Here is a 22,652-nt window from a genome sequence, read left to right on the forward strand (position 1 = left end):
GCTAACATCCCCCTGCTCCAGGGCCGGGGAATCCGCTCTGAAGTGTTCTCTCCCTCACTGGCCATCCCTCAGATAGGCCCTCCTACTGCTTAACCTTTGCCCTTTCTAATTGCCCTGATCTCATCCCAACCTCCAGAGCTGGGTTTAAAGTCCACCTCTGGGGAACACACAGATTGAGTGCTCCAGATAATCCCTTTCCCAGTCCTGCCTGGCATCTGGCCGGTGGGCCGTGTACCCAGACTTCCTGGGACACTGGCTGGGGTTTGAGGAGGGACCTCAGTACCTACCTGGCTACAGGATGACGCTAGCCACCAGCTTCTTGATTTTGTGGCTCAGCCTGGGGGGTGGCCTGGCTCAGAGTGACACCAGCCCTGACGCAGAGGAGTCCTATTCAGACTGGGGCCTTCGGCACATCCGGGGCAGCTTTGAATCTGTCAACAGCTACTTCGATTCCTTTCTGGAACTGCTGGGAGGGAAAAATGGAGTCTGTCAGTACAGATGCCGATATGGTGAGTGCACGGCTTCTCTTCCGGTGAGACTCTCACTGGTGGACCTGTGAACAGCCTGAGCAGGGCCACAATCTGTCATGCGCTTTTTCCTGTTATCCACCTCTTAGAGGGGTGCCAGATTCAGCAACTAAAAATATAGGACACCCAGTGAAATCTGAATTTCAAATAAACAACCAAGACTTTGTTAAAATATGTGAGATATTTGGGACACACTTATAGTGACAAATTACTGGTTGTTTATCTGAAATGTAAATTTCACTGAACTTCCTGTGTTTTACCTGGCAAACCTATTCCAAGGAGTTTTGCGAGAATTGTTTCCCTGTGGACAGTTTAATGGGTTTATTGTGAGGCAGGTAGGTACTTAGGAAAAGGTGGCAAGGGTGGGGAGAAAGAATAAGAGATGTCTTTGGGAGGTGTTCCTAGGGATGGAAACTAAGCTGAACATTCAGGGAAAATTCTGCCAGAAAACTCTGAGCTTCCTCAGTTACTCTGCTCCTAGCTTGGAAATGGATTCGCCTCTCCCCCTGAATGCAGTTCACACCTTCCTTCCAGATCTGTCAGTCTCTGATCAATTTGCCTGACCCCGCCCCTCCCCCAAGAGAGCTGTCCCTGCCTCAGTCAGCAATGGCAGTCCTTTGGTGGGTAGGATGGGTGTCTGCCAGCTGCCTCTGTCCACCAGGCATCAGGCACCAAGCAGGCCTGGGACTGTCCCTCAGGCCTGGTGTGGGATGTGGAACTGAATGGGTAGGACCTCACCTGAGTTGTAAAGAGGGTACACGGGAGCCTGCGTGCAGGCCTGGCTGCAGAAGAGCAGACCCTGTGGCCTGTCCTTCCTTCACCTCGCACTGGAATTCAGTGTAACGGGAGCAGAATGTGGAGCCCTGGACCTTGCAGCTGGGAGGCAAGGGGTAACTTCAAACGCAAACGAGAATGTTTCTGAAAGCATACACAGCCTCATACAGCATTTGCTTCACTGTTTAGTTTACCAGATGTTTCATCATGGGATTAAGAGATGAAAATGGTGAGTTTAGCCTAGCAGGAAAACACTTGAGAAATATTTTCTCCAGATGCTCAACAGATAAAACTCAGCTTGGAGAGAGACTCAAAAGAGCTACACACTTGCTGGACTCACCCAGTCTCGCAGTCCCTTTTTAACCTTTGAGCGGGGGAAATCCCTTCCTTATAAACGGGGAGTGATTAAGAGACCATGGTTAAGCCTCCAGAACCAAAAGTTTTACAGCACAGGGGCTTCCCTGGTGGCGCAGTGATTGAGAATCTGCCTGCCAATGCAGGGGACACGGGTTCGAGCCCTGGTTCTGGGAAGATCCCACATGCCGTGGAGCAACTGGGCCCGTGAGCCACAATTACTGAGCCTGCGCGTCTGGAGCCTGTGCTCCGCAACAAGAGAGGCCGCGATAGTGACAGGCCCGCGCACCGCGATGAAGAGTGGCCCCCGCTTGCCACAACTAGAGAAAGCCCTCGCACAGAAACGAAGACCCAACACAGCCATAAATAAATAAATAAAGAGGATGCATTTCAAATAGTAAAAAAAAAAAGTTTTACAGCACAGAAGCTTTCATCTCAGAGGGGAATGTTGAAAAAAGGAAGCTGCAGCGTCTTTGTGAAGATTCCATAGGGTAAATCTGTGCTAGGACCCACCTGGACCGCTAGCAATGTCTTCGTCCAAGGTGTGTTAGACTAATGCAGAGATGCCTTGCCACAGGGACTGTTCTCACCTAGTTTGCATGGATAGGGCAGGAAACGGTTAACTCACTTCAGATATTTGATCAACACTGGTGCTATTTTCCTTCCTGGAGGCAACACAAGACTTAGGTCTGTGGCTGAGCAAATAGATAACAGAAGGATTTTTTTTTTTTTAAGGGAAACGAGAACCAAACCCTCTTTTTTCTCTAGAAAAACGGCATTAAAAGATTTTAGCAAATTTTGGTTGCAAGCCTGCACCTGGGTCGGTCGATGCATCAGCCACGGGTGGGGGATGGGAATAGTCAACAGAGAGATTGCAGGAACACAAATAACTCCACTCACTCTACAAAACAGGACCTGTCTGACCAGGGGTCTGAAAAACACGCAGGAAATAGGGGGTTAAGCCTTGTTACCTCTGGAACGCAGCAGAGCCAAGAACCTGGAGGCTGTGCCCAAGCAGTACAGAACTTCTTCTTAAGTTGATTGTGGATCAAGCAGGCTTTTGAACAGATAACGCCTAATAACTAACTGAGTCTCTCTGTTTGCCTTGTGATACACTTCTTGTGCACAATGCTTCTCTTTCTCTAAAAGAAACTTGCCGTGCTGCAAATCCCCTGAAGGGCTTGTTTAAACAGACTGCTGGCCCTCACCCCTCTTATACTGATTGGGTAGGTCTGGGGTGGGACCAGAAAATTTGCATTCTTAAGTGTTCGCAGGTGATCCTGCTGCTGGTGGTCCTGGGACCACGCTTTGAGGAAAAAACTGCTTTAAAAACTGCAATTTTTTTTTTTTTTTTTTGTCAGAAGGAAAAAGTTAGCAACAGTTAGTCTACAAGAAAAAAAATTGTCATTTGGTAGGTACTTACCACTGCTTAAAACAGTGGTTCCTACCTTGCTCTGCACTTAGAATCACCTGGGGAGGGGGGGGCTTTAAAAAATGCCTGCTGCCCGAATCAATTAAATGGGAATCTCCATGGGCTGGACCTAGACATCGTTATTTTTAACGTTTCCCAGGTGATTGCAAGGTGCGACCAAGGTAGAGAGCACTATTTAAGGCGTCATTCAGCCCATAGGTTGTTCAGACAGGCAAAGGTGTATTTGTATCCTGCTAGCCTACACTAGCGTATCAATATTGCTTTCCACACTTCTTGTATCTACAATTCGTTTTCAGGTCAACACACAACATCTGAACTTGCCAAATGATGGGGCTGTAAATATAACGAGATTCAGCACGGATCAATAGCATACATGGTACAATTGGTTTAAGGTGTCTGCACTAATGTGAACACAATTCCCTCTCCCACCTCAGGAATTCTGATTCAGTAGGTCTGTGCTAGGAACTGCACACGTGGTCCTCAAACCAGACTTTGAGAAATACTAGTAATGGAAAAATCAGGGGTTTGTACTGGGGGGGCGGGCGGGGGAGTCTCATTGCTGATGACCTTGGGCAACTTACGTCTCTCAACCTTTGTTTCCTCATGTTTATAACTAATGTTAATAATACCTACCTTACAAGGTTGTTGTAAGAATTAAAGATAATATATATAAAGAATTAGTGCCATATGGAACATGGCAGGTACCAAACAAATTTTATAAATGTTATGAGAAAATCTGGTGAACAGGTTAACTATGCATTCTGATTCTTCAGATTCCCTTTCAAAATAAAATTAAAAAACATGAAATCCCAGTGGCTGGACAACACCCTCTCAGCTTCTGGAAGAGATCATCAAATGATGATTTAGGTGTTCTGTGCCTTTATGAAGGTCTCTGAGGCAGAGTTTCTGTGTCTTGTAAATCATGATTGAAGCTATTATCCACACTGTCACACTTCGATAAAAGGACCTCATGATGATTTTCTTCTTGGGTTTAGTTCTAGGAAGAAAGGTATCCTTAAATATCAGCGTTCTTATTTTCAGGAGAACTTTTTATCTGTTTGAAATCTTACAGCAAAATTTTATGAACCTGTGAGTTTATACATTTTTCTAGACAAAGAATTCACAGCCTTCATCAGATTCTTAGAGGACCTGTGGCCCCCAAAAAGAAAACAGCTACTGACTTAGAGAGCAAAGGTTGTTCTCGAGAAGGGTGAGGAAATGTCCAGGTTTGCTGGTGATGGAGGGAAGGGGTGCGGGTTCCTGAAATGTGGGACTTTAAGTACTAAAACAAGGATGGTCCCAGGCAAACCAGGACAAGTAGCTCGCCTTACCTCATGCAGTAACTTAATGTGTTTTAGTGACTGAAATAGAGTTTATTGCTTCAGTTAAATTGTCACAGTTCTGTTTTGTTCCCTTGTTGTGTTCCTCATGCTGTATTTGAGGGTTTCTGGCAGGAAGCAGGATGTGCCCTTCAAATACGGCCCTTGGACTCCTAGGTAGACCTCTAGTGGAGCACACAGAGCCACTTCTGCAGGAACCAGCTGGGTGGGGCGAAGGGCCACACCTTCCTAGGAGGCTTAACCCTTGACCTGGGTGATAAAGCCCCAGACATTTTTACTGTTGTTTTCAGTGACAAAACAGAGAGAAAAACGGTGGGGCCCGGGAGGCAGCGGACCTTCCTGCTGGTAGAACTTTCGGGTTTCATGCCTAACTCCCTCATTGGTCTTTTAAGTGTTTTGTGGTGTTTCACTTTATGCAGAAGTTTTAAATTTTCTTAAGAACCAGTCTATCAGTCCTTTTCTTTATAGCTTCTGCATCTTTTGTCTTGCTTAAAAGACCATCCTCACATCAAGATCATAACGACATTCGGCTCTTTTTTCTGTGAAAGCAGCTGTAGCTAATACGTAAGGAATGAGTGTTCCTGTGTTCTGAAAAAAACTTTTTTGTGAGCACTAAAATTTTAATTTCAAATAACTTTCATATGTCACACAATACTATCCTTGTTTTGACTTTTCCCCCAATCATTTAAAAATATAAAAATCATTTTTATCTGGCAGGTTATACAAGAACAGGCAATGGGCTGGACTTGGGCCGGTGTTTGCCAAGCCCTGATCCAGAAGATCAGATGGTCAGCCTCCCACTCCTATAAATAGCCAAAACCAAAAAATAAAATTAGTTTGTGGACATTGTACATTATTGATGCCTAGACTCAAAACATCAAACTGAAAAGACTCAACGCAACTCAAATCTGCTCCAACTGTAATATGAGGATATAGTACCTTATTTCTGTCTGGACTCAAACCATCACCTTTTTTCTTAGAACTTTTAATTCAAGCTTCAAACAGAATTTCTCCAGCTTTCGTAAAAAAAAAAAAAAAAAAAAAACTGTCATCAATATCAGGCCAGGTGGGGCGTGTCTATAGTTGGTGTCCCATTAGCTTTCAAACTGGGATATCAGAGTTTTATCTTCTGTGAGTTACCAACTGCAAAAAGGGCAGAGGGTAACTCAGGGAACTGGACTGAGTCTGCTGCAGAAGCCCTTTATCAGAGAAATTATTAAAGAGTTAAATTTCACCATCAAATTTAGACATTTGTTTCTTCATTGAAATTTTTTTCCTGATTTCTATAAAGCTAGTATAGGTAGAACATTCGTAAAAGAACAATCTGAAGAAAAAATAAAATCACCATAGTCTCACCTCCAAGAGACAATACGCTTTAATTGTATCATAGTGTGATTATTTTCATATGTGTAATTTGATTACTAATATTATTTAATACACTTTACCCATTCCCCTATTCCCAGTGCTACACACACACACACACACACATACACACACACACACACACACACACACACATGGCAGGTTAGTAGAGTATCAATGCTAAGTTATATTTCTCAAGACCTTTGAAAAGTAATGCAGGGATTACTGGTGGGCTGGTGGACTCTGTCAACAAGTACAGGACCTCTCCATTACAAATAACAAGAAAGACGAGGTGGAAATAAAATATTAAAACAAAAAACACACACTCAACCTAGAATGAAATAAAGGGAAAACTTCAAGTTCCAGAAATGAACGGGAAACAAAAAGCCAAAGTGGTAGCAGGAGCTGATGCTGCCATGGCCCTTGGGGGTGTCAGTCTGGAACACATATAGACTCCAGGGGCTGAGGAATGGGCTTTATTGCTCATACAGACAGAGGAAAAGTAAATTTCACCTGTAAGAATCGGGAAGTTGGAACTGAACAGTCTGCATAAAGCTTAGAGCCTGAGAAACTGTCTAGTCTGTTTAAAAGGGATTAGATTATTGGATTATCCAATATTCCAAGAAGTAGCAAGAATGCTTTCTGTCCACCTGGGGCTGGAGCTTGGAGGAGGAATAAAGAACATCCACTAAGAAAAATCACTACCTGGGCTCCCCTGGTGGTGCAGTGGTTAAGAATCCACCTGCCAATGCAGGGGACACGGGTTCAATCCCTGGTCTGGAAGATACCACATGCCGCGGAACAACTAAGCCTGTGCGCCACAACTACTGAGCCTGCGCTCTAGAGCCCGTGAGCCACAACTACTGAGCCCACACACATAGAGCCTGTGGTCCGCAACCAGAGAAGCCACTGCAATGAGAAGCCTGCGTACCACAAGGAAGAGTAGCCCCTGCTTGCTGCAACTGGAAAAGGTCCACACACAGCAATGAAGACTCAATGCAGCCAAAAAAAAAAAATCACTCCTGAAGCATACACTATGCATAGGTGAGGAATCTGAATCTATACAGCTGGCCTCGTGTGAGTATCCCAAGCTGAGAAATTAACATAAAGACATGTGTCTCACTTATCTTGGGACTCCTAGAGCCACAGCAAAAGCAATTAGGGACTACTCTGTAGTATGTGACACAGGGCACAGGAATTCATTTAGAAAAACAAGCCCTCCCGAAAACAATTACATACCCTTCGAAGAGATAATCCACCATGCGGGAGAGTCAGTAGACATTAAGAAATGAAACGGCATCCCAAGGACTGGAGATAATAAAAAAATAACAACATTTGAAATTATTAAAGAAATAAAAGAAGGAATAGAAAACATAATTAAAAAACAGAACTCAATGAAAACGAATACACAGATTTAAAGAAGATTTACATAGAACTCCAAGAAATGAAAATTATAGTCATCAGAAGAAAAAAACTCAGTGGATGGGTTACATAGCAGATAACCTAGCAGTTAGTCAACCTAGAGATAATTAGTAAAATGGAAAATAAATTTGACGAAGCTAGTAAAAATTCAGTACAGAGAGAAAAAGATAGAAAATATGAAAGAGAGATTAAGATATATGAAGGACAGGATTAAAAAGACTCACCATTCAGTAATAAGAGGCCCAGAAGGAGAAACTATAGAGAATGAAGAAAATAAAAAATTCAGACAAGGGCTGTGAATTCTCCAGAGGTGAAAGACACCCGAGACTTCAGCTTGTTCCAAGTCGGGTAAGGATACACAGTCCACCTATAGATACATTGTAGTGAAACTGTGAGGATTGAGGAAATTGGAATTTTTGTGCATTTCTGGCGGGAATGCAAAATGGTACAGCTGCTGAAGAAAGCCTGCTGATAGTTCCTCAAAAAGTTAAACAGAATTACTATGTGACCCAGCAATTCCACTCCTCGGGTATGTATACCCAAAAGAACTGAAAACAGATATTCAAACAAATACTTGTACACAATTATTCATAGCAGCACTCTTCACAATAGCCAAAAGATGGAAATGACCACCACGTCCATCAATGGTGGATGAATAAACAAACTGGGGTAGATCCAGAGAATGGAATATTATTCAGCCATAAAAATAATATGGATGAACTGTGAAAGATGGAGCGTGACTGCTAAAGATGGGTACGGGGATGATAAAAATGTTCTAAAATTAGATTGTGGTGATGGTCTCACAACTCTGTGAAAAGCTAAAACCCATTGAATTACACACATTAAATGGGTGAACGTATAATATATTAATTACATCTCAATAAAGCTGTCGTAGAAAAAAATGTAATGAAAAAGAGATGCAAATCATAATGGCAACTGCAATAGTTAAGTATTGTTGAGTAGCAGGTGACCCCCAAACTTAGAAGCAGAAAATAACAAACATTTATTGTATCACACAGTTTCTGAGTGTCAGGAATCTAGGGGCTCTGCTGGGTGTTTCTGGCTCTGAGTTTCTCATAAAGTTTTAGTCACACTGCCTGTTGATATTACAGTCTCTGAAGATATGACTGAAGCAGGAGATCTCCTTCCAAACTCATGTGGCTGTTAGCAGGAAGCTTTAGTTCTTTACCAATGGACATTTCCATGACAGAAGTTGTAGCCTTTTTTTTTTTTTTGACATCTTTATTGGAGTATAATTGCTTTACAATGTTGTTAGTTTCTGCTGTATAACATAGTGAATCAGCTATATGTATACATATATCCCCATATCCCCTCCGTCTTGCGTCTCCCTCCCACCCTCCCTATCCCACCCCTCTAGGTGGTCACAAAGCACCAAGCTGATCTCCCTGTGCTATGCAGCTGCTTCCCACTAGCTATCTATTTTACATTTGGTAGTGTACATATGTCAATGCTGCTCTCTCGCTTTGTCCCAGCTTACCCTTCCCAGAAGTTGTAGTTTTTTATACTGTAATCTTGGAAGCAACAAAGCTCCACTTCTGCCATATTCTGTTGATCACACAGACCAACCCTAGGACAATACACAAGGTTATGAATACCAGGAGATGGGGATCACTGAGGGCCATCTTGAAACACCATCATATACACATGTTGTACCACAGCAACAAATACCCAAACAGACTGTGGCAGAGACTGCTTATTGCCCCCCTTTTCTACATTCATAAGCCCTCCTCCCAACTTCCAGCAGGGCTCATGGCTGCCTCCATTGAAGAAAAACTTCATTTCCTAGCCCACCTTTGCAACTAGGTGTTGCCATTTGATTAAGGTCTGGTCAAAGGGAAGTAAGATGAAGTGATGTGTGTAACATTCTGGAGTGTGTTTATTAAAGAGAGGAGCTCTGACCTTTCCACCTCCTTCTTCCATCCTGCTGCTTGTAATATGGATGTGTTGGCTGAAGCTCCATCTTGGACCATGAGAGTCAGGGCTAAATTCCAGGGCTGGTAGAGCTGAAGGCTAGAAGCAGCCTGGGTTCCAGAAAGGGTCAGATTTATCATTCCAGCCTTCTGAGCCTTAATTCTGGATCTTGATGAGATATCCTATCTTGTTTAAGCATCTGAATAATACAGTATTTGGAGGTATAATAAATATATGGAGAGGGCTTCCCTGGTGGTGCAGTGGTTGAGAGTCCGCCTGCCAATGCAGGGGACACGGGTTCGAGCCCTGGTCTGGGAGGATCCCACATGCCGCGGAGCAACTGGGCCCATGAGCCACAACTACTGAGCTTGCGCGTCTGGAGCCTGTGCTCCGCAACAAGAGAGGCCGCGGTAGTGAGAGGCCCGCGCACTGCGATGAAGAGTGGCCCCCACTCACCGCAACTAGAGAAAGCCCTCTCACAGAAACAAAGGCCCAACACAGCCAAAAATAAATAAAAATTAAAAAAAATATATATGGAGAAAATTATAACTCTGTTGAAAGACATAAAGGAAGACCTAAGTAAATGGAAAGCTATATTGGGCCCATGTTTGGGAATTCAGAATATTATAAGAAAGTCAGTTGTCTCCAAATTAATCTATAAATTCAATGTATTTTAAATAAAAATCCTCATTTCATCTCTTGTAGACATAATCTACATGTCTCATATAGACTAATTTGACTCTCAAATTCATATGCAAGAGTAAAAGTCCAAGAGTAATGAAGGCAGTTTTTAAGAATAATAAGGAGGGAGGGCTCTAAAGCATAGACTTCGTACCTAAAAATTAAAACAGAAAGATGGGGTGCAAAGGGGCTTCAACTGTACTTACACCATTTAATTAAACAGAAGAAATATTTACAGCACATTTGGCAAGTTAACATTCATTGTGTTTGTGTAGTGGGTACATGGGTATTTGTTTCTTTGACTTCAGTTTTGAAATATTTCATAATGCAAAATAATTGAAAATAAAATACCTGGTAGGAGAAGACTAAAGAAAAGAAAGAGGAAATGCCATATGTCTCACTTGGAGGATTAATTCTTAGCTTATTTCCTCCGTCTTTTGTTATGTCTTGCATCTCCTACATGAGGCAAAGGAACTGGGGAAAGAACATGGGCTTTGGAGACAAACAGGATATCTGGATTTATATCCCAATTCCCCCCACTTTCTATATGACTCAGGCAAGTCACAAAACCTCTTAGCCCCATATTCCTTGTCTGGATAATGGGATAAAAATACTCACTGCAGATGACTGTCCTGAGGTCATCTCAGGTCAAGGTTATCTTTATCTATAATGACTACCCTTGACACACTGACAAAGCTTCTCTGTATGTATTTGCAAGATTATAAAATTACCCAAAAGCCATGTAGGAGAAACCAAGAAATCCAAAGCTTTTCAGATAGTTTTGCCTTAGTTCTGTGACACAGATACCTAAAATGTTTCATTGGGGTGTTTTCTTTGCCCTTTGGTAAACAATGCTTTGTCTGCATTTATGGAATCTTGCAAAATTTCCTTCACGTTATTCTAAAAAAGTTTGTGGTACTGTTTTAATTCTGATCCCTTAAGTGTATGATCAGGTCTTTGTACATAGTATGTGGTCTTACAGTGGATAAAAGAATGAGAAACCTTGAGTTTTAGTTTGGTTTTGCCACAGACCTTATCTTCAAGGTCATGCATGTAAGAAACATTAGAATTGTTAGTAAATAAGTGCTCATAAAATTCTTCAATATTAGGAGAAAAATGCCAACCTGGTCTGAAGGTTATTACTCTTTTATGATATCATCATAATCATCATCACCACCTAATTTAAGTCTGGTGAGGAGCAGTGACTTTTTCTTTTAATTAAAAAAAATTTTTTTATTTATTTATTTTATTTTCGGCTGTGTTGGGTCTTTGCTGCTGTGCGCGGGCTTTCTCTAGTTGTGGCGAGTGGGGGCTACTCTTTGTAGCAGTGCGCGGGCTTCTCATTGCAGTGGCTTCTCTTGTTGCAGAGCACGGGCTCTAGGTGTGTGGGCTTCAGTAGTTGCGACATGCAGGCTCAGTAGTTGTGATTCGCGGGCTCTAGAGCGCAGGCTCAGTAGTTGTGGCACACGGGCTTAGTTGCTCCGCAGCACGTGGGATCTTCCCGGACCAGGGATTGAACCTGTGTCCCCTGCATTGGCTGGCGGATTCTTCACTGCGCCACCAGGGAAGTCCCAGGAGCACTGACTTTTAAAGGAAAAACTGAACATGCTTTTTAGATCATTTTTATTTGATGAATGTTCCCAAATGCTTAATTTCTAAACATTTCTTCCCGCTTCTTTCCTCTCTTTCCCCTGCTAGGAAAGGCACCAATGCCCAGACCTGGATACAAGCCTCAGGAGCCCAACGGCTGCAGTTCCTATTTCCTGGGTCTCAAGGTACCAGAAAGTGTATGTACACCACCATTGTTTTCTTAGGTGATTGGTTTTAACTAAAACTAATCCAAGAGTTACCACTGATGGAACTCAACACTTATGGAATATGATTGAGAAATACGATTAGTATTTTAAATTGGATACAGAGAAAGGGAGGTAATTTTCAAGGAAAGTTTCTGATTTCCTTTTCTCAGAGGCAGCTATCCCCCAGATAAGCCGTTGTGTAGTGAACTCTGAAAGCACCAATGCAAATATCAGCTGAGCCTTAGTGACCCAAACATAACTTAATTTGAAATACATCTGACAAGTTTGACTTATTTAAATTGGTGAGACTTTCCAGTGATGTACTGGAGCAAACTGGTACTGACCAGTACCAGTGAGGGCTGATTGCTGTATCCTCAGCACTTTTGCAAGCGGCTGACTTGGTGACGGTACCGTCCAACCAACTATGTTTGGAGTATTAACATCATAGAAACCGGCAAACACACCTCCACCCATCCACATGCCCACACACACAACCAGCCACTGGCTAAACATTTATCATTTTGCCTCTGACCGTTTCTCAAACTGTCGACTTCCTCTAAAAACAAGGAATAATTAATTTCTTTTAAGACCCCTTGGAAGCCCTTTTACCTTTTTCACTTTAGAAAAGAGGTTTCATGTAAAATGTAGGTAGAAGGATTTCATATCTAAAATCATAGTTTAGCTATGTCTTTAGTTGGTGTCTTAATCAGGCTAAACGTCACTTTTCTGCTGGTTCAAAAGATTTTTGTAGTAATTTTCTAAGCAGCATAATGTTTATTCTTCTAACTAAAATGCTGCTCACCCATGTGGCATTTTTGTGCAAATTGAAAAAAAGTTCCCTTTCCTCAAGATGGTTTTCTTCCATTTGTCAGAAACTAAGCTTAATATACTGATTTTGTAAGAAAAGGAAATGCCTGCCACTGGCTGGATATTTTTCTTAATAAATATATAAATCTATGATGTCTTGTGGGAAGGTGCACCCTTAGATATGACACTCTTGTTCACTGCACAACCTGCACAGCTGTATGCCTAACCTGGTCCACAATCATCAATATGTGAATGGACACAGAAGAAAGACAATCCTTCCAAATATACATTAGAGAAACAGAGTATTTTTGGCTAATATCTTTTACTTGATATCAATTTAGTAGCTAAGGAAGTGGTGTGCACTCTATTTTGGGAGTAATGTCATTTTGTTTACTGGTACAAATATTATTTAGAACTAGTTCAAGAATTTCCAATTGAGTTGAATTGAATGATAGCCACTGTACTCATCTAATTCTGTTACCTCTGTTGTGATGTATTCTTAGGTTTAGGGGTGAGGTGCAAGCAAAGTAGTTTGCTTCAGGTATCAGATGATGGGAATTTACCCAGAATTGCTGAGTCCAGGCCTTTGCCTAGTCTAATGAGTTAGATTATCTCTTAATGTAATAATGCTTTGTTTTGGTTTTTGCTTAAAAGGGCATTTTAAACTACCAAAGTCCATATTCTGCTCTAGGTGGTCTTGTAGTAAAAGTTCAAACAAGAGAACACTTAAGGAGACCCAAGAGGAAAGGATCTATGGTAGCTGGTTAATCAATCCCCACCCATACCTCGAAACCAGATTTTCACAGCTTCCACCCAAGTCCAAGTCTATATTATGAGAAGCACTGCAAAAGATCCATGTCTATGGAAGCAACCTAAGTGTCCATCACCAGATGAATGGATAAAGAAATGTGGCACATATATACAATGGAATATTACTCAGCCATAAAAAGAAACGAAATTGAGTTATCTGTAGTGAGGTGGATGGACCTAGAGTCTGTCATACAGAGTGAAGTAAGTTAGAAAGAGAAAAACAAATACTGTATGCTAACACATATATATGGAATCTAAAAAAAAAAAAAAAGAACCTAGGGCCAGGACAGGAGTAAAGATGCAGACCTACTAGAGAATGGGCTTGAGGACACGGGGAGAGGGAAGGGTAAGCTGGGACGAAGTGAGAGAGTGGCATGGACATATATACACTACCAAATGTAAAACCGATAGCTAGTGGGAAGCAGCTGCAGAGCACAGGGAGATCAGCCCGGTGCTTTGTGACCACCTAGAGGGGTGGGATAGGGAGGGAGGGAGGGAGACGCAAGACGGAAGAGATACGGGGATATATGTATATGTATAGCTGATTCACTTTGTTATACAGCAGAAACTAACACAACTTTGTAAAGCAATTATACTCCAATAAAGATGTTAAAAAAAAAAAAAAAAGATCCATGTCTAAACTCACCCTGTTCTCATCTGTTTTACAAACCACAGAATGATTACTCCTCTTTAATCACTTATTGTATCATGTCCCTTCCTTCCTCAAGAGTCTTTATCAAATCTAACTTGCTATTTTGGATGTCAAGGCCATCTATCAACTTGCCTTTCTCCTTAATAAATCACCCTGCTAAGACCCTTGAAAGACTAAACAAACTAATTGACTTGCTCACATATGATTTGCTTATTATTTCCTTTCTTTATCTGCTGTATCTTAAGTCTACCGTCATCTCTAATAATCCTCTCAAAAAAACTCCTGTTTGATAACTCTACATGTGGCAGTCTATGAACTTAGTTTATGACACATTTGTAATTGTTTATAGGATGCTTTATAAATGTGTGTGTGTGTGTGTGTGTGTGTGTGTGTTACATTGTTGTTTGATCATAGTCCCCTTGTGGTCAGGAACTATGTCCTATCCCCACTCTACTCCTCAATACATACAAACACATATACACATACTTAAAACAGTGCTGCATGGGATGGATCCCTGATAAATGCTGGTGACCTCTTCATGAACTGAGGCTTAATTTTTCATACTTCTGAGCCTTGGAATCTTTTGTTTAAACAAAATCTCATATAGCATAGGTTTTAGTTGAATTTGCAAGTCTTGAAGCTATGCCCTCTTGCCTAACTTTCTGATTTCTATTTTTAGCACTATAGTGGCCTGTGAATTACTAAATTACTAAACCCTAAAAGAAAAAGAAGTGGGCCATTCAAAGTTATTAAACTAATAACTATATCATGATCAAAACTTAGCATCCTGTGACTGTCAACCTGATGTATTCTTTCCAGTCATCGGTGCTTCTGAATTGATCTGAATCTGTAACAGGAACTTGAGAACAAGGTAGGCAAGGTTGCCTAAGGTCCTTGGTCTAAACGTGGCATTTTCTTCCTTCACTTTTCTTCCTTCACTTTTCCTCAGATGGACTTGGGCATTCCAGCAATGACCAAGTGCTGCAACCAGCTGGACGTCTGTTATGACACTTGCGGTGCCAACAAGTATCGCTGTGATGCAAAATTCCGATGGTGTCTCCACTCTATCTGCTCTGACCTTAAGCGGAGTCTGGGCTTTGTCTCCAACGTAGAAGGTAGGAATCTTAAGTGCATCTACCCGTGAGCAGGGACTTTTGTTCCTGTTTTCACACAGAAATGTAGCCAGAGCCTTTTTACTCAAAGAGACTCAGAGCTCACTGATCTTTCTTTATAGAACTCTGTGACCAATGCAAGCAAGGGGGAAGGAAGATTCTGGGCAATCCTTCACTTAAGTTCTTGCTGTCCTGCCCAGGAGCTGCTGGCACCACTCCTGATGGACAGGGCCATACCAAAGCCTTCCCAAAGAAATAAAAATCTATCCTCTAAGGACAGAGCAAGAGTTGCCCAACTGGCTTTCGTTATCCATTCCACTGTTAAATAATTTTCCATATCAGGAATTATTCTGTATAGGACTACGTGGTTGGGTTTAAGCCTTTTTTTTTTTTTTTTCCTTATTTTGTTCTCATCAGGGAAATAATTTTAATTTAAAAATCTATCTTTTTTGTGTAAAGGTCTCTATATCTTTGAGGATAATTATTTTCAAACAACTGCTTACCTACCTAATTTCTAGCACTGATTCTGTAATTTCTTTTTCCTAATTTACCTTAGGAAAAGTTGTAATCCTTTAGTTTCTGAAGCCCGAACATTACATCCAGGTATTAGCATTGTATATTTTTAGATAGTGAAGTTTGAAATTCAGGCTTATGAAGAGCTGGCCCCACGCCACCGAGAAAGTCAGCCACAGGAAGAATCTCGGATCTTGTTATAGATCAATGTCTAGAGTGTCGTCCTGAAGTGAATGTGGGAGGGCTTGAAAATATGAATAATTAATTAGGCCCTGTAAAAGGGAGTATCAATCTATCTGTACCTACAAAAGGTGAAAAAGTGCCTGCTGCTAATCTAGGGTCAGGTCAAGTTACTCCCTCCAAGCAACATCCTATTGATTCTTTCTCCTAAATATCTCTTTGATATATCACTTGCCTGGTTACTACAGATTAACCCAATCTCTGGGTCCCATCCAATCTATTGACCCCATAGAAACCAGGTATATTTTCATACCAGACGAATCTGATCATCTCCACCCTCCGTGTAAGTCCTTCAATAGGTTCCTCTTCCTAAGGATTAAATCCAAGTCCTTAGCATGACATTCATAGCCCTTTCTGATTCAGTCTTAGCCTACCTCTCCAGCATCATCTTGCTTATTTCTGATTTCTTTCCTGACTTCTGCTATTCCAAACTATGTGGGTTGATGGCGCAAATTTTTCTGCCTCTTCAGTTCCCTCTGCTTGAAATACTCTGATCATTCATTTTTTTGTTGTTGTTCAGTTTTATTGACATATAACTCACATACTATACAATTCAACCATTTAAATGCTTTTTAAAATATGTTCACAGAGGTATGCAATCAGCCCCACAATTAACTTTAGAACATTTTCATCACTCCAAAAAGAAACTCTAGAGCCATTAGCAGTCCCACTACATCGTTCCCCTGGCTAGCTCTAGGCAACCATTAGTCTGCTTCTGCTTTCTACCTCTATAAATTTGCCTATTCTGGACAATTCATATAAATGGTATCATAAAATATGTGGTCTTCTGTGACTGGATTCTTTCACTTGGCAAGGTTTATCCATATTGTAGCATGTATCAGTATTTCATTCCTTTTTATTGCTGAATAACATTCCATTGTATGGATATAATATGTTTTCTTTATCCATTCATCAATTGATGGACATTTGGGTTGTTTCCACTTTTGGGCTATTATGAATAATTCTGGTATGAACATTTATGTACAAGTTTTTATGGTGACATGTTTTCATTTCTCTTGGATATATATCTAGGAGGGGAATTTCTGGGTTATATGGTAATTTTATGACAAACTGATTTCCAAAACAGCTATACCATTTCACATTCCCACCAGCAATGTATTATGGTTCCAATTTCTCCACATCCTTGCCAACACTTGTTATTATCTATCTTATTACAGACCCTAGTGGGTGTGAAGTTATATCTCATCGTGGTTTTGATTTGCATTTCCCTGATGGCTAATGATGTTGAGCATCTTTTTATGTGCTTATTGGCCATTAAATAACTGCTTTGGAGAGATGTCTATTCATTTGCCCCCTTTTAAATTGGGTTATTTATCTTTTTATTATTGAGTCATAAGACTTGTATATATTCTGGATGCAAATCTTTTATCAGATATATGACTTGCAAATGTTTTCTCTCATTTTATGAGTTGATTTTTCACTTTCTTGATGATATAATTTTCAGCCCAAAAGTTTTACATTTTGATTGAGTACATTTTATCCTTTTAAAAAATTTTTCTTGTACTTTTGGTGTCATATGTAAAAAGGCTTAGCCTAACTCAAGGTCAAAGATTTACTCCTAAGTTTTCTTCTAAGAGTTTTGTTTTAGCTCATATATTTAGACCTATGATACATTTTAGTTAATTTTTGTGTAAGAAAGGGGTCCAACTTCATTCTTTTGTATGTGGACATACACCATTTGTTGAAAAAGACTATTCTTTCCCACCATTTGTTCCTGCACCATTTGTTGAAAGAGACTATTCTTTCCCACAATAAATTGTCTTTGCACCCTTGCCAAAAATCAATTTGCCATAATTGCAGTGTTTATTTCTAGACTTTCAATTCTATTCCATTGATCTATGCCAGTACCACACTGTTCCTATTATTGTAATTTCGTAGTAAATTTTGAAATCAGGAAGTGTCCTTCAACTTTGTTCTTTTTCAAGATTTCTTCAGATATTCTGAATCTCTTGCATTTCCATATGAATTTTAGGTTCAGCTTGTCAATTTCTTCAAGAAATGGCAGGTGGAATTTTGATAGGACTTTTGTTGACTCTGTAAATCCATTTGAGGAGTATTGCCATCTTTTTTTTTTTTTAAGATTTATTTATTATTTATTTTATTTATTTTTGGCTGCTTTGGGTCTTAGTTGCAGCACACGGGATCTTTGTTGAGGCATGCGGGATCTTTCATTGCAGCGCGTGGGCTCTTTGTCATGGTATGCAGGCTTCTCTCTAGTTGTGGCGTGAGGGTTTTCTCATCTCTAGTTGTGGCGCGCAGGCTCCAGGGCACATGGGCTCTGTAGTTGTGGTGCACGGGTTCCAGAGCATGTGGGCTCTGTAGTTTGCAGCATGCAGGCTCTCTAGTTGAGGTGTGCAAGCTCAGTAGTTGTGGTGCATGGGCTTAGGTGCCCTGCAGCATGTGGGATCTTAGTTCCCTGACCAGGGATCGAACCCGCGTCCCTTGCATTGTAAGGTGGATTCTTTTGCACTGGACCACCAGGGAAATCCCTAGGAGTATTGCCATCTTAACAAAATTATGTTTTCTGATCGATGAACATGAATGTCTTTCCACTTATTTGGGTCTTCTTTAATTTCTTTTAACAATGTTTTATAGTTTTCAGAGCACAGGTCTTATACTCCTTTGTTTAGTTTGTTCCTAAGTATTTTATCCTTTTTGATGCTTTTTTTTCTTTTTTTTCCTGATATTTGTGACTTTATTCTTCCATTTGAAATAGCACTTGATAAGAAGACTTATGGATAGCTTTCTGACTTTACTAATGTTGTACTGTGTGAAATTGAGTAAGCTATAAATCTTTACACTTTAGTGTGTTATACATTAACTAAAACTAACATCAATCTCAGAGGGAAATCATATATATGTAGAAATCTACAAATAATGTATAAAATTATGCATTATAAAAGCAACATTAGGCCTTTAGACTGTGTTGTGTCTTTGTTGCTGCATGCAGGCTTTCTCTAGTTGCAGCAAGTGGGGGCTACTCTTCATTGCAGTGCGCATGCTTCTCATTGCAGTGGCTTCTCTTGTTGCAGAGCATGGGCTCTAGGCATGTGAGCTCCAATAGTTGCAGCATGCAGGCTCAGTAGTTGTGGCACAAGGGCTTAGTTGCTCCACAGCATGTGGGATCTTTCTGGACCAGGGATCGAACCTGTGTCCCCTGCATTGGCAGGCGGATTCTTAACCACTGTGCCACCAGGGAAATCCCTTGATGCTATTATAAAGGGAATTGTTTTCTTAATTGTATTTTCAGATAATTTGCTGATAATGTATACAACTACAATTGATTTTTGTATACTGATCTTTTATCTTGCAACCTTACTGAACTCATTTATTAGTTCCAATAAATTTTTAGTAGATTCCTTAGGCTTTTCTGTACACAAGATAATGTCATCTGCATATTGTCTTCCTTTTCAATTTAGATGCCTTTTATTTCTTTCTCTTGCCAATTGCCCTGGCTAGAACTTCTAGTACAGTATTGAATAGAAGTGGTGAGAACAATGTGGAGATTAAACAACATGCTACTGAACAACCAATATGCCAAAGAAGAAATCAGAAGAGAATATAACACACCAAGGCTTATGAGATGCAATAAAAGCAGTCCTAAGAGGGAAGTTTATAACAATAAATGTCAACATCAAAAAAAAGAAGGATCTCACATCAACAACCTAACTTTATACCTCAAAGAACTAGAAAAAGAAAAGCAAATGAAGCCCAAAGTTTGTAGAAGGAAGGAAATAAGAAAGATCAGAGTGGAAATAAATGAAATAGAGACTAAAAGGACAATAGAAAAGATCAATTAAACTGAGAGCTGTTTTTTAAAATAGTTAAAAAAAAAAGAGGATGCAAATAAATAAAATCAGAGATGAAAGAGGAAACATTAAAACTAATATCACAGAAATACAAAGAACCATAAAAGACTACCATGAAAAATTATACACCAAGTTAGACAGCCTAGAAGAAATGGATAAATTCCTAGAAACATACAACCTACCAAGAATGAATCATGAGGAAATAGAAAATCTTATCAGAACTGTTACTAGTAAGGAGATTGAATCAGTAATCAAAAATCTCCCAACAAACAAAAATTTAGGACCAGGTGGCTTCACTTTTAAAGTGGCTTCAACATTCAAAAAAGAATTAATCAGCCATTTAAATGGCTTCAACATTTAAAGAAGAATTAATACCAATCCTTCTTTCAAAAAGTAGAAGAGGAGGGAACACTTCCAAAGACATTTTAAGAGGCCAGCACTACCCTATTCCAAAACCAGATTAAGGACACCACAAGAAAATAAAATTACAGGCCAATATCCCTGATGAATACAGATGCAAAAATCCTCCACGAAATATTAGCAACCTGGTTATTCATCCCACACTTGAATAGGGAAAGCTATAGGAAACATAGTAGTGTTATTTGAGGGAGTATTCTGAAAAAAAAAAAAAAGGTAAATTTTCCATGGAGTGAGCACAGTGATGAGGGGCATTCTGATTGCTAATCATGGTATCTACCTGGAGGCCCGTAAAAGGAGGGCATCCCAAAGTGTGTTCTGCTTTACTAGATTGGATAGAAGCTCCTCTGAAAAAGCTTCTCTTAAATCTATTTTTTCATTTAAATTCTGTATTTGGATCACTGCCTCTACTTTCCTCTGGGTATCATGTTATCCTTAGAAATACGCTGCCTCTTCGAAATTACTCAGACTACTTGGGGTAGTCTTGTATATTAACCTTTCTATTTCTCTTAATCTTTTTCAAGTAGCCTGTGATTCTCTGGCTGATACTGTGTTCAACACTGTCTGGACCCTGGGCTGCCGGCCCTTTATGAACAGTCAGCGGGCAGCCTGCATCTGTGCAGAAGAGGAGAAAGAAGACTTATGAGGAAGAGGTGATTCCTTTCCCGTTTTGAGTGACACCACAGCCGTCAGTCTGGGAGATGGTAGTACGGCAGATGTGTCTCATTCTTTTTTCCAAAAGTTTGGATACCGCAAAGCAGGAGAAAGGAAACACTATTCTACAGCTGAAAAGTGAGTCATCGTTTGAGGAGAATTGGAAAAAAGACATGGAGTGATTTGAAGACTACGCTTCACTTTAACACTGGTCTCCCCAGCCAAGACATATTTGCCCGGAAATTCAGTTCTTAGTTTAAAGACTAAAACACCAGGATTCCTGGAATTAATAATTATATTCATAAGTGAAATTTTGGAGAGTCCAACCATTTGGGAGGCAATGACTTACTCTGGTCCATGTTTCAGTTGCCAGTAGGCACCTCACATTTAATAAAGTGTACTTTTTAGAAAATTTGAAAAGAGATGAATGAATTCCATTATCACCAATATGCTTCCATTTCACTTAGAAGAGAACAGAACCCAACCTGGTAAGTTCCATCAATGATAACAGTTATTCCCACTGGTGCTGAAGAGATAAGAACAAGGCAAGGTCAGAGGCTTACCTGATTAAAGCCAACGGAGGTAGAGGTCAGATGGCGTTAGGCCTCTAAGGTTCCATTTTTTTTCCTTCATTGAACTATTCCTGTTGAAATTCCCAATTACTAAGTGGTATTAGTGTCCTGTTAACATCTGAGAAGCCCTTGGTAAAAACTGCCACTGAAGACAGCTAGGAAAATCCCTGAAAACTGAGGGGAGTGAGAGACTGAGAGCCATTCCCTCAACTATGGTTCTCAGCCCTGATTGCAGATTAGAGTCACCTGAGGAGCATTAAAAAACCAAAGAATCTCTGTGGGGTGTGGTACCTAGTATTTGTATTTTAAAAACACTCCCCAGTAATTCTGATGCACCTGTGAGGCCTGAGGGCCACTAAAGTCAGGGATTGACAAATGAAGGCCCATGGGCCAGATCAGGCCCAACACCTGTTTTGGTAAAGTTTTACTGGAACGCAGCCAGGCTCACATTTGTTTACGGCTGTTCCTGTGCTAGGACAACAGAGTTGAGTAGTTGTGACAGGGCCTGTATGGCCCAGGAAGCCTAAACTAGTTACCCTTTGGCCCTTTACAGAAAAAGTTTGCCAACCTTTGATCTACATCATTTTCTCCTTTCCCTTCCTTTTGTTAATTAATTTCACTGGTTCCAATACGATGTGTTTGTTGCAGTTGTTTCTAAAAAAAAAAAAAAGAAGAAAAACTGTTTTCTGATCTTATGTAAAGCCATAAAATGAATAGGCATATTAAGAAAGCAGATTTAACTGCAGATAACATTAATCTCTGTGGTTTAGGATATTTATCTCAATAAAATTTATTAAGCACCTACAAAATAGAGTATGGTATAGTTTTATACCTTTTTCTATTGTCTTATCAGTCTGAGGGCATGGAATGCCAAATAACAGGGCATATGGTACCACATTTTAATTCTGTCTGCAGTTCAGTCATTGAACCACTTAAATGCAAGTTAGTGAATGTATTAACATTTATTAATTGAAAATAGTTTACTTAAGACAGCATAAAAACCTCAGAGGAAAATATTGTGCAGGAGAAAATCCAAATAGTATTTTTTTAGTACACACTTACAGTGATAAACTTCCAAATCTTCTATAACTACTCTGTCTTTGAATGGAAATTTCAGGGTATAATTATTGTTTACATATTTAAGGAGTCAGCGGGTATTTAAGTCATAATTTCAAGCAACTATTTAATTTTTTTAAGTTCCTAATTTGAAATACTATACCCAACTTCTGATTTTAGTCATGCTACTGCATCCAACACTAGGTGTTTTATTGCAGGAAAGAAATGGGGGGCATGGGGTGAGCTGCTTTCTTGGTGCACAGCGCAGCTTTCCACATTAGGAAGATGAAGCCCCACCTGAGACAGGTTGGTCAGCAGTGAGGTGATCTTTCCCGACACAGTGGGCTAGAGTCAGAGTGAGTCAGTTCT

The 22,652-nt window shown here is 40.3% G+C and overlaps 1 protein-coding gene across 2 annotated transcripts; it reads left to right on the forward strand.

The window, feature by feature from the left end:
* The first annotated feature begins 216 nt into the window (after positions 1-216).
* On the forward strand, positions 217-21,851 carry PLA2G12B (phospholipase A2 group XIIB). 2 transcript variants are annotated; one of them, XM_059899671.1, is made up of 4 exons: positions 217-509; positions 11,523-11,599; positions 14,839-15,004; positions 20,526-21,851. In XM_059899671.1, the coding sequence occupies exons 1-4, from the start codon at positions 299-301 to the stop codon at positions 20,645-20,647; spliced, it is 576 nt and encodes a 191-aa protein (XP_059755654.1). In that variant the 5' UTR covers positions 217-298; the 3' UTR covers positions 20,648-21,851. The 2 variants fall into 2 exon arrangements, with proteins under 2 accessions (XP_059755654.1, XP_059755655.1); XM_059899672.1 differs by having other exon boundaries at positions 20,529-21,851.
* Positions 21,852-22,652: the final 801 nt, after the last annotated feature.

The sequence above is a fragment of the Balaenoptera ricei genome, chromosome 16 (assembly GCF_028023285.1).
Source record: "Balaenoptera ricei isolate mBalRic1 chromosome 16, mBalRic1.hap2, whole genome shotgun sequence".
Lineage (NCBI taxonomy): Eukaryota > Metazoa > Chordata > Mammalia > Artiodactyla > Balaenopteridae > Balaenoptera > Balaenoptera ricei.

What these genes read in the sequence shown, in the direction of transcription:
- PLA2G12B (XM_059899671.1), top strand. Translation starts at nt 299, where the DNA reads ATGACGCTAGCCACCAGCTTCTTGATTTTGTGGCTCAGCCTGGGGGGT. An exon ending in TCAGTACAGATGCCGATATG is followed by an intron (nt 510 to 11,522) that starts GTGAGTGCACGG and finishes TTCCCCTGCTAG; the next exon opens with GAAAGGCACCAATGCCCAGA. An exon ending in CCTATTTCCTGGGTCTCAAG is followed by an intron (nt 11,600 to 14,838) that starts GTACCAGAAAGT and finishes ACTTTTCCTCAG; the next exon opens with ATGGACTTGGGCATTCCAGC.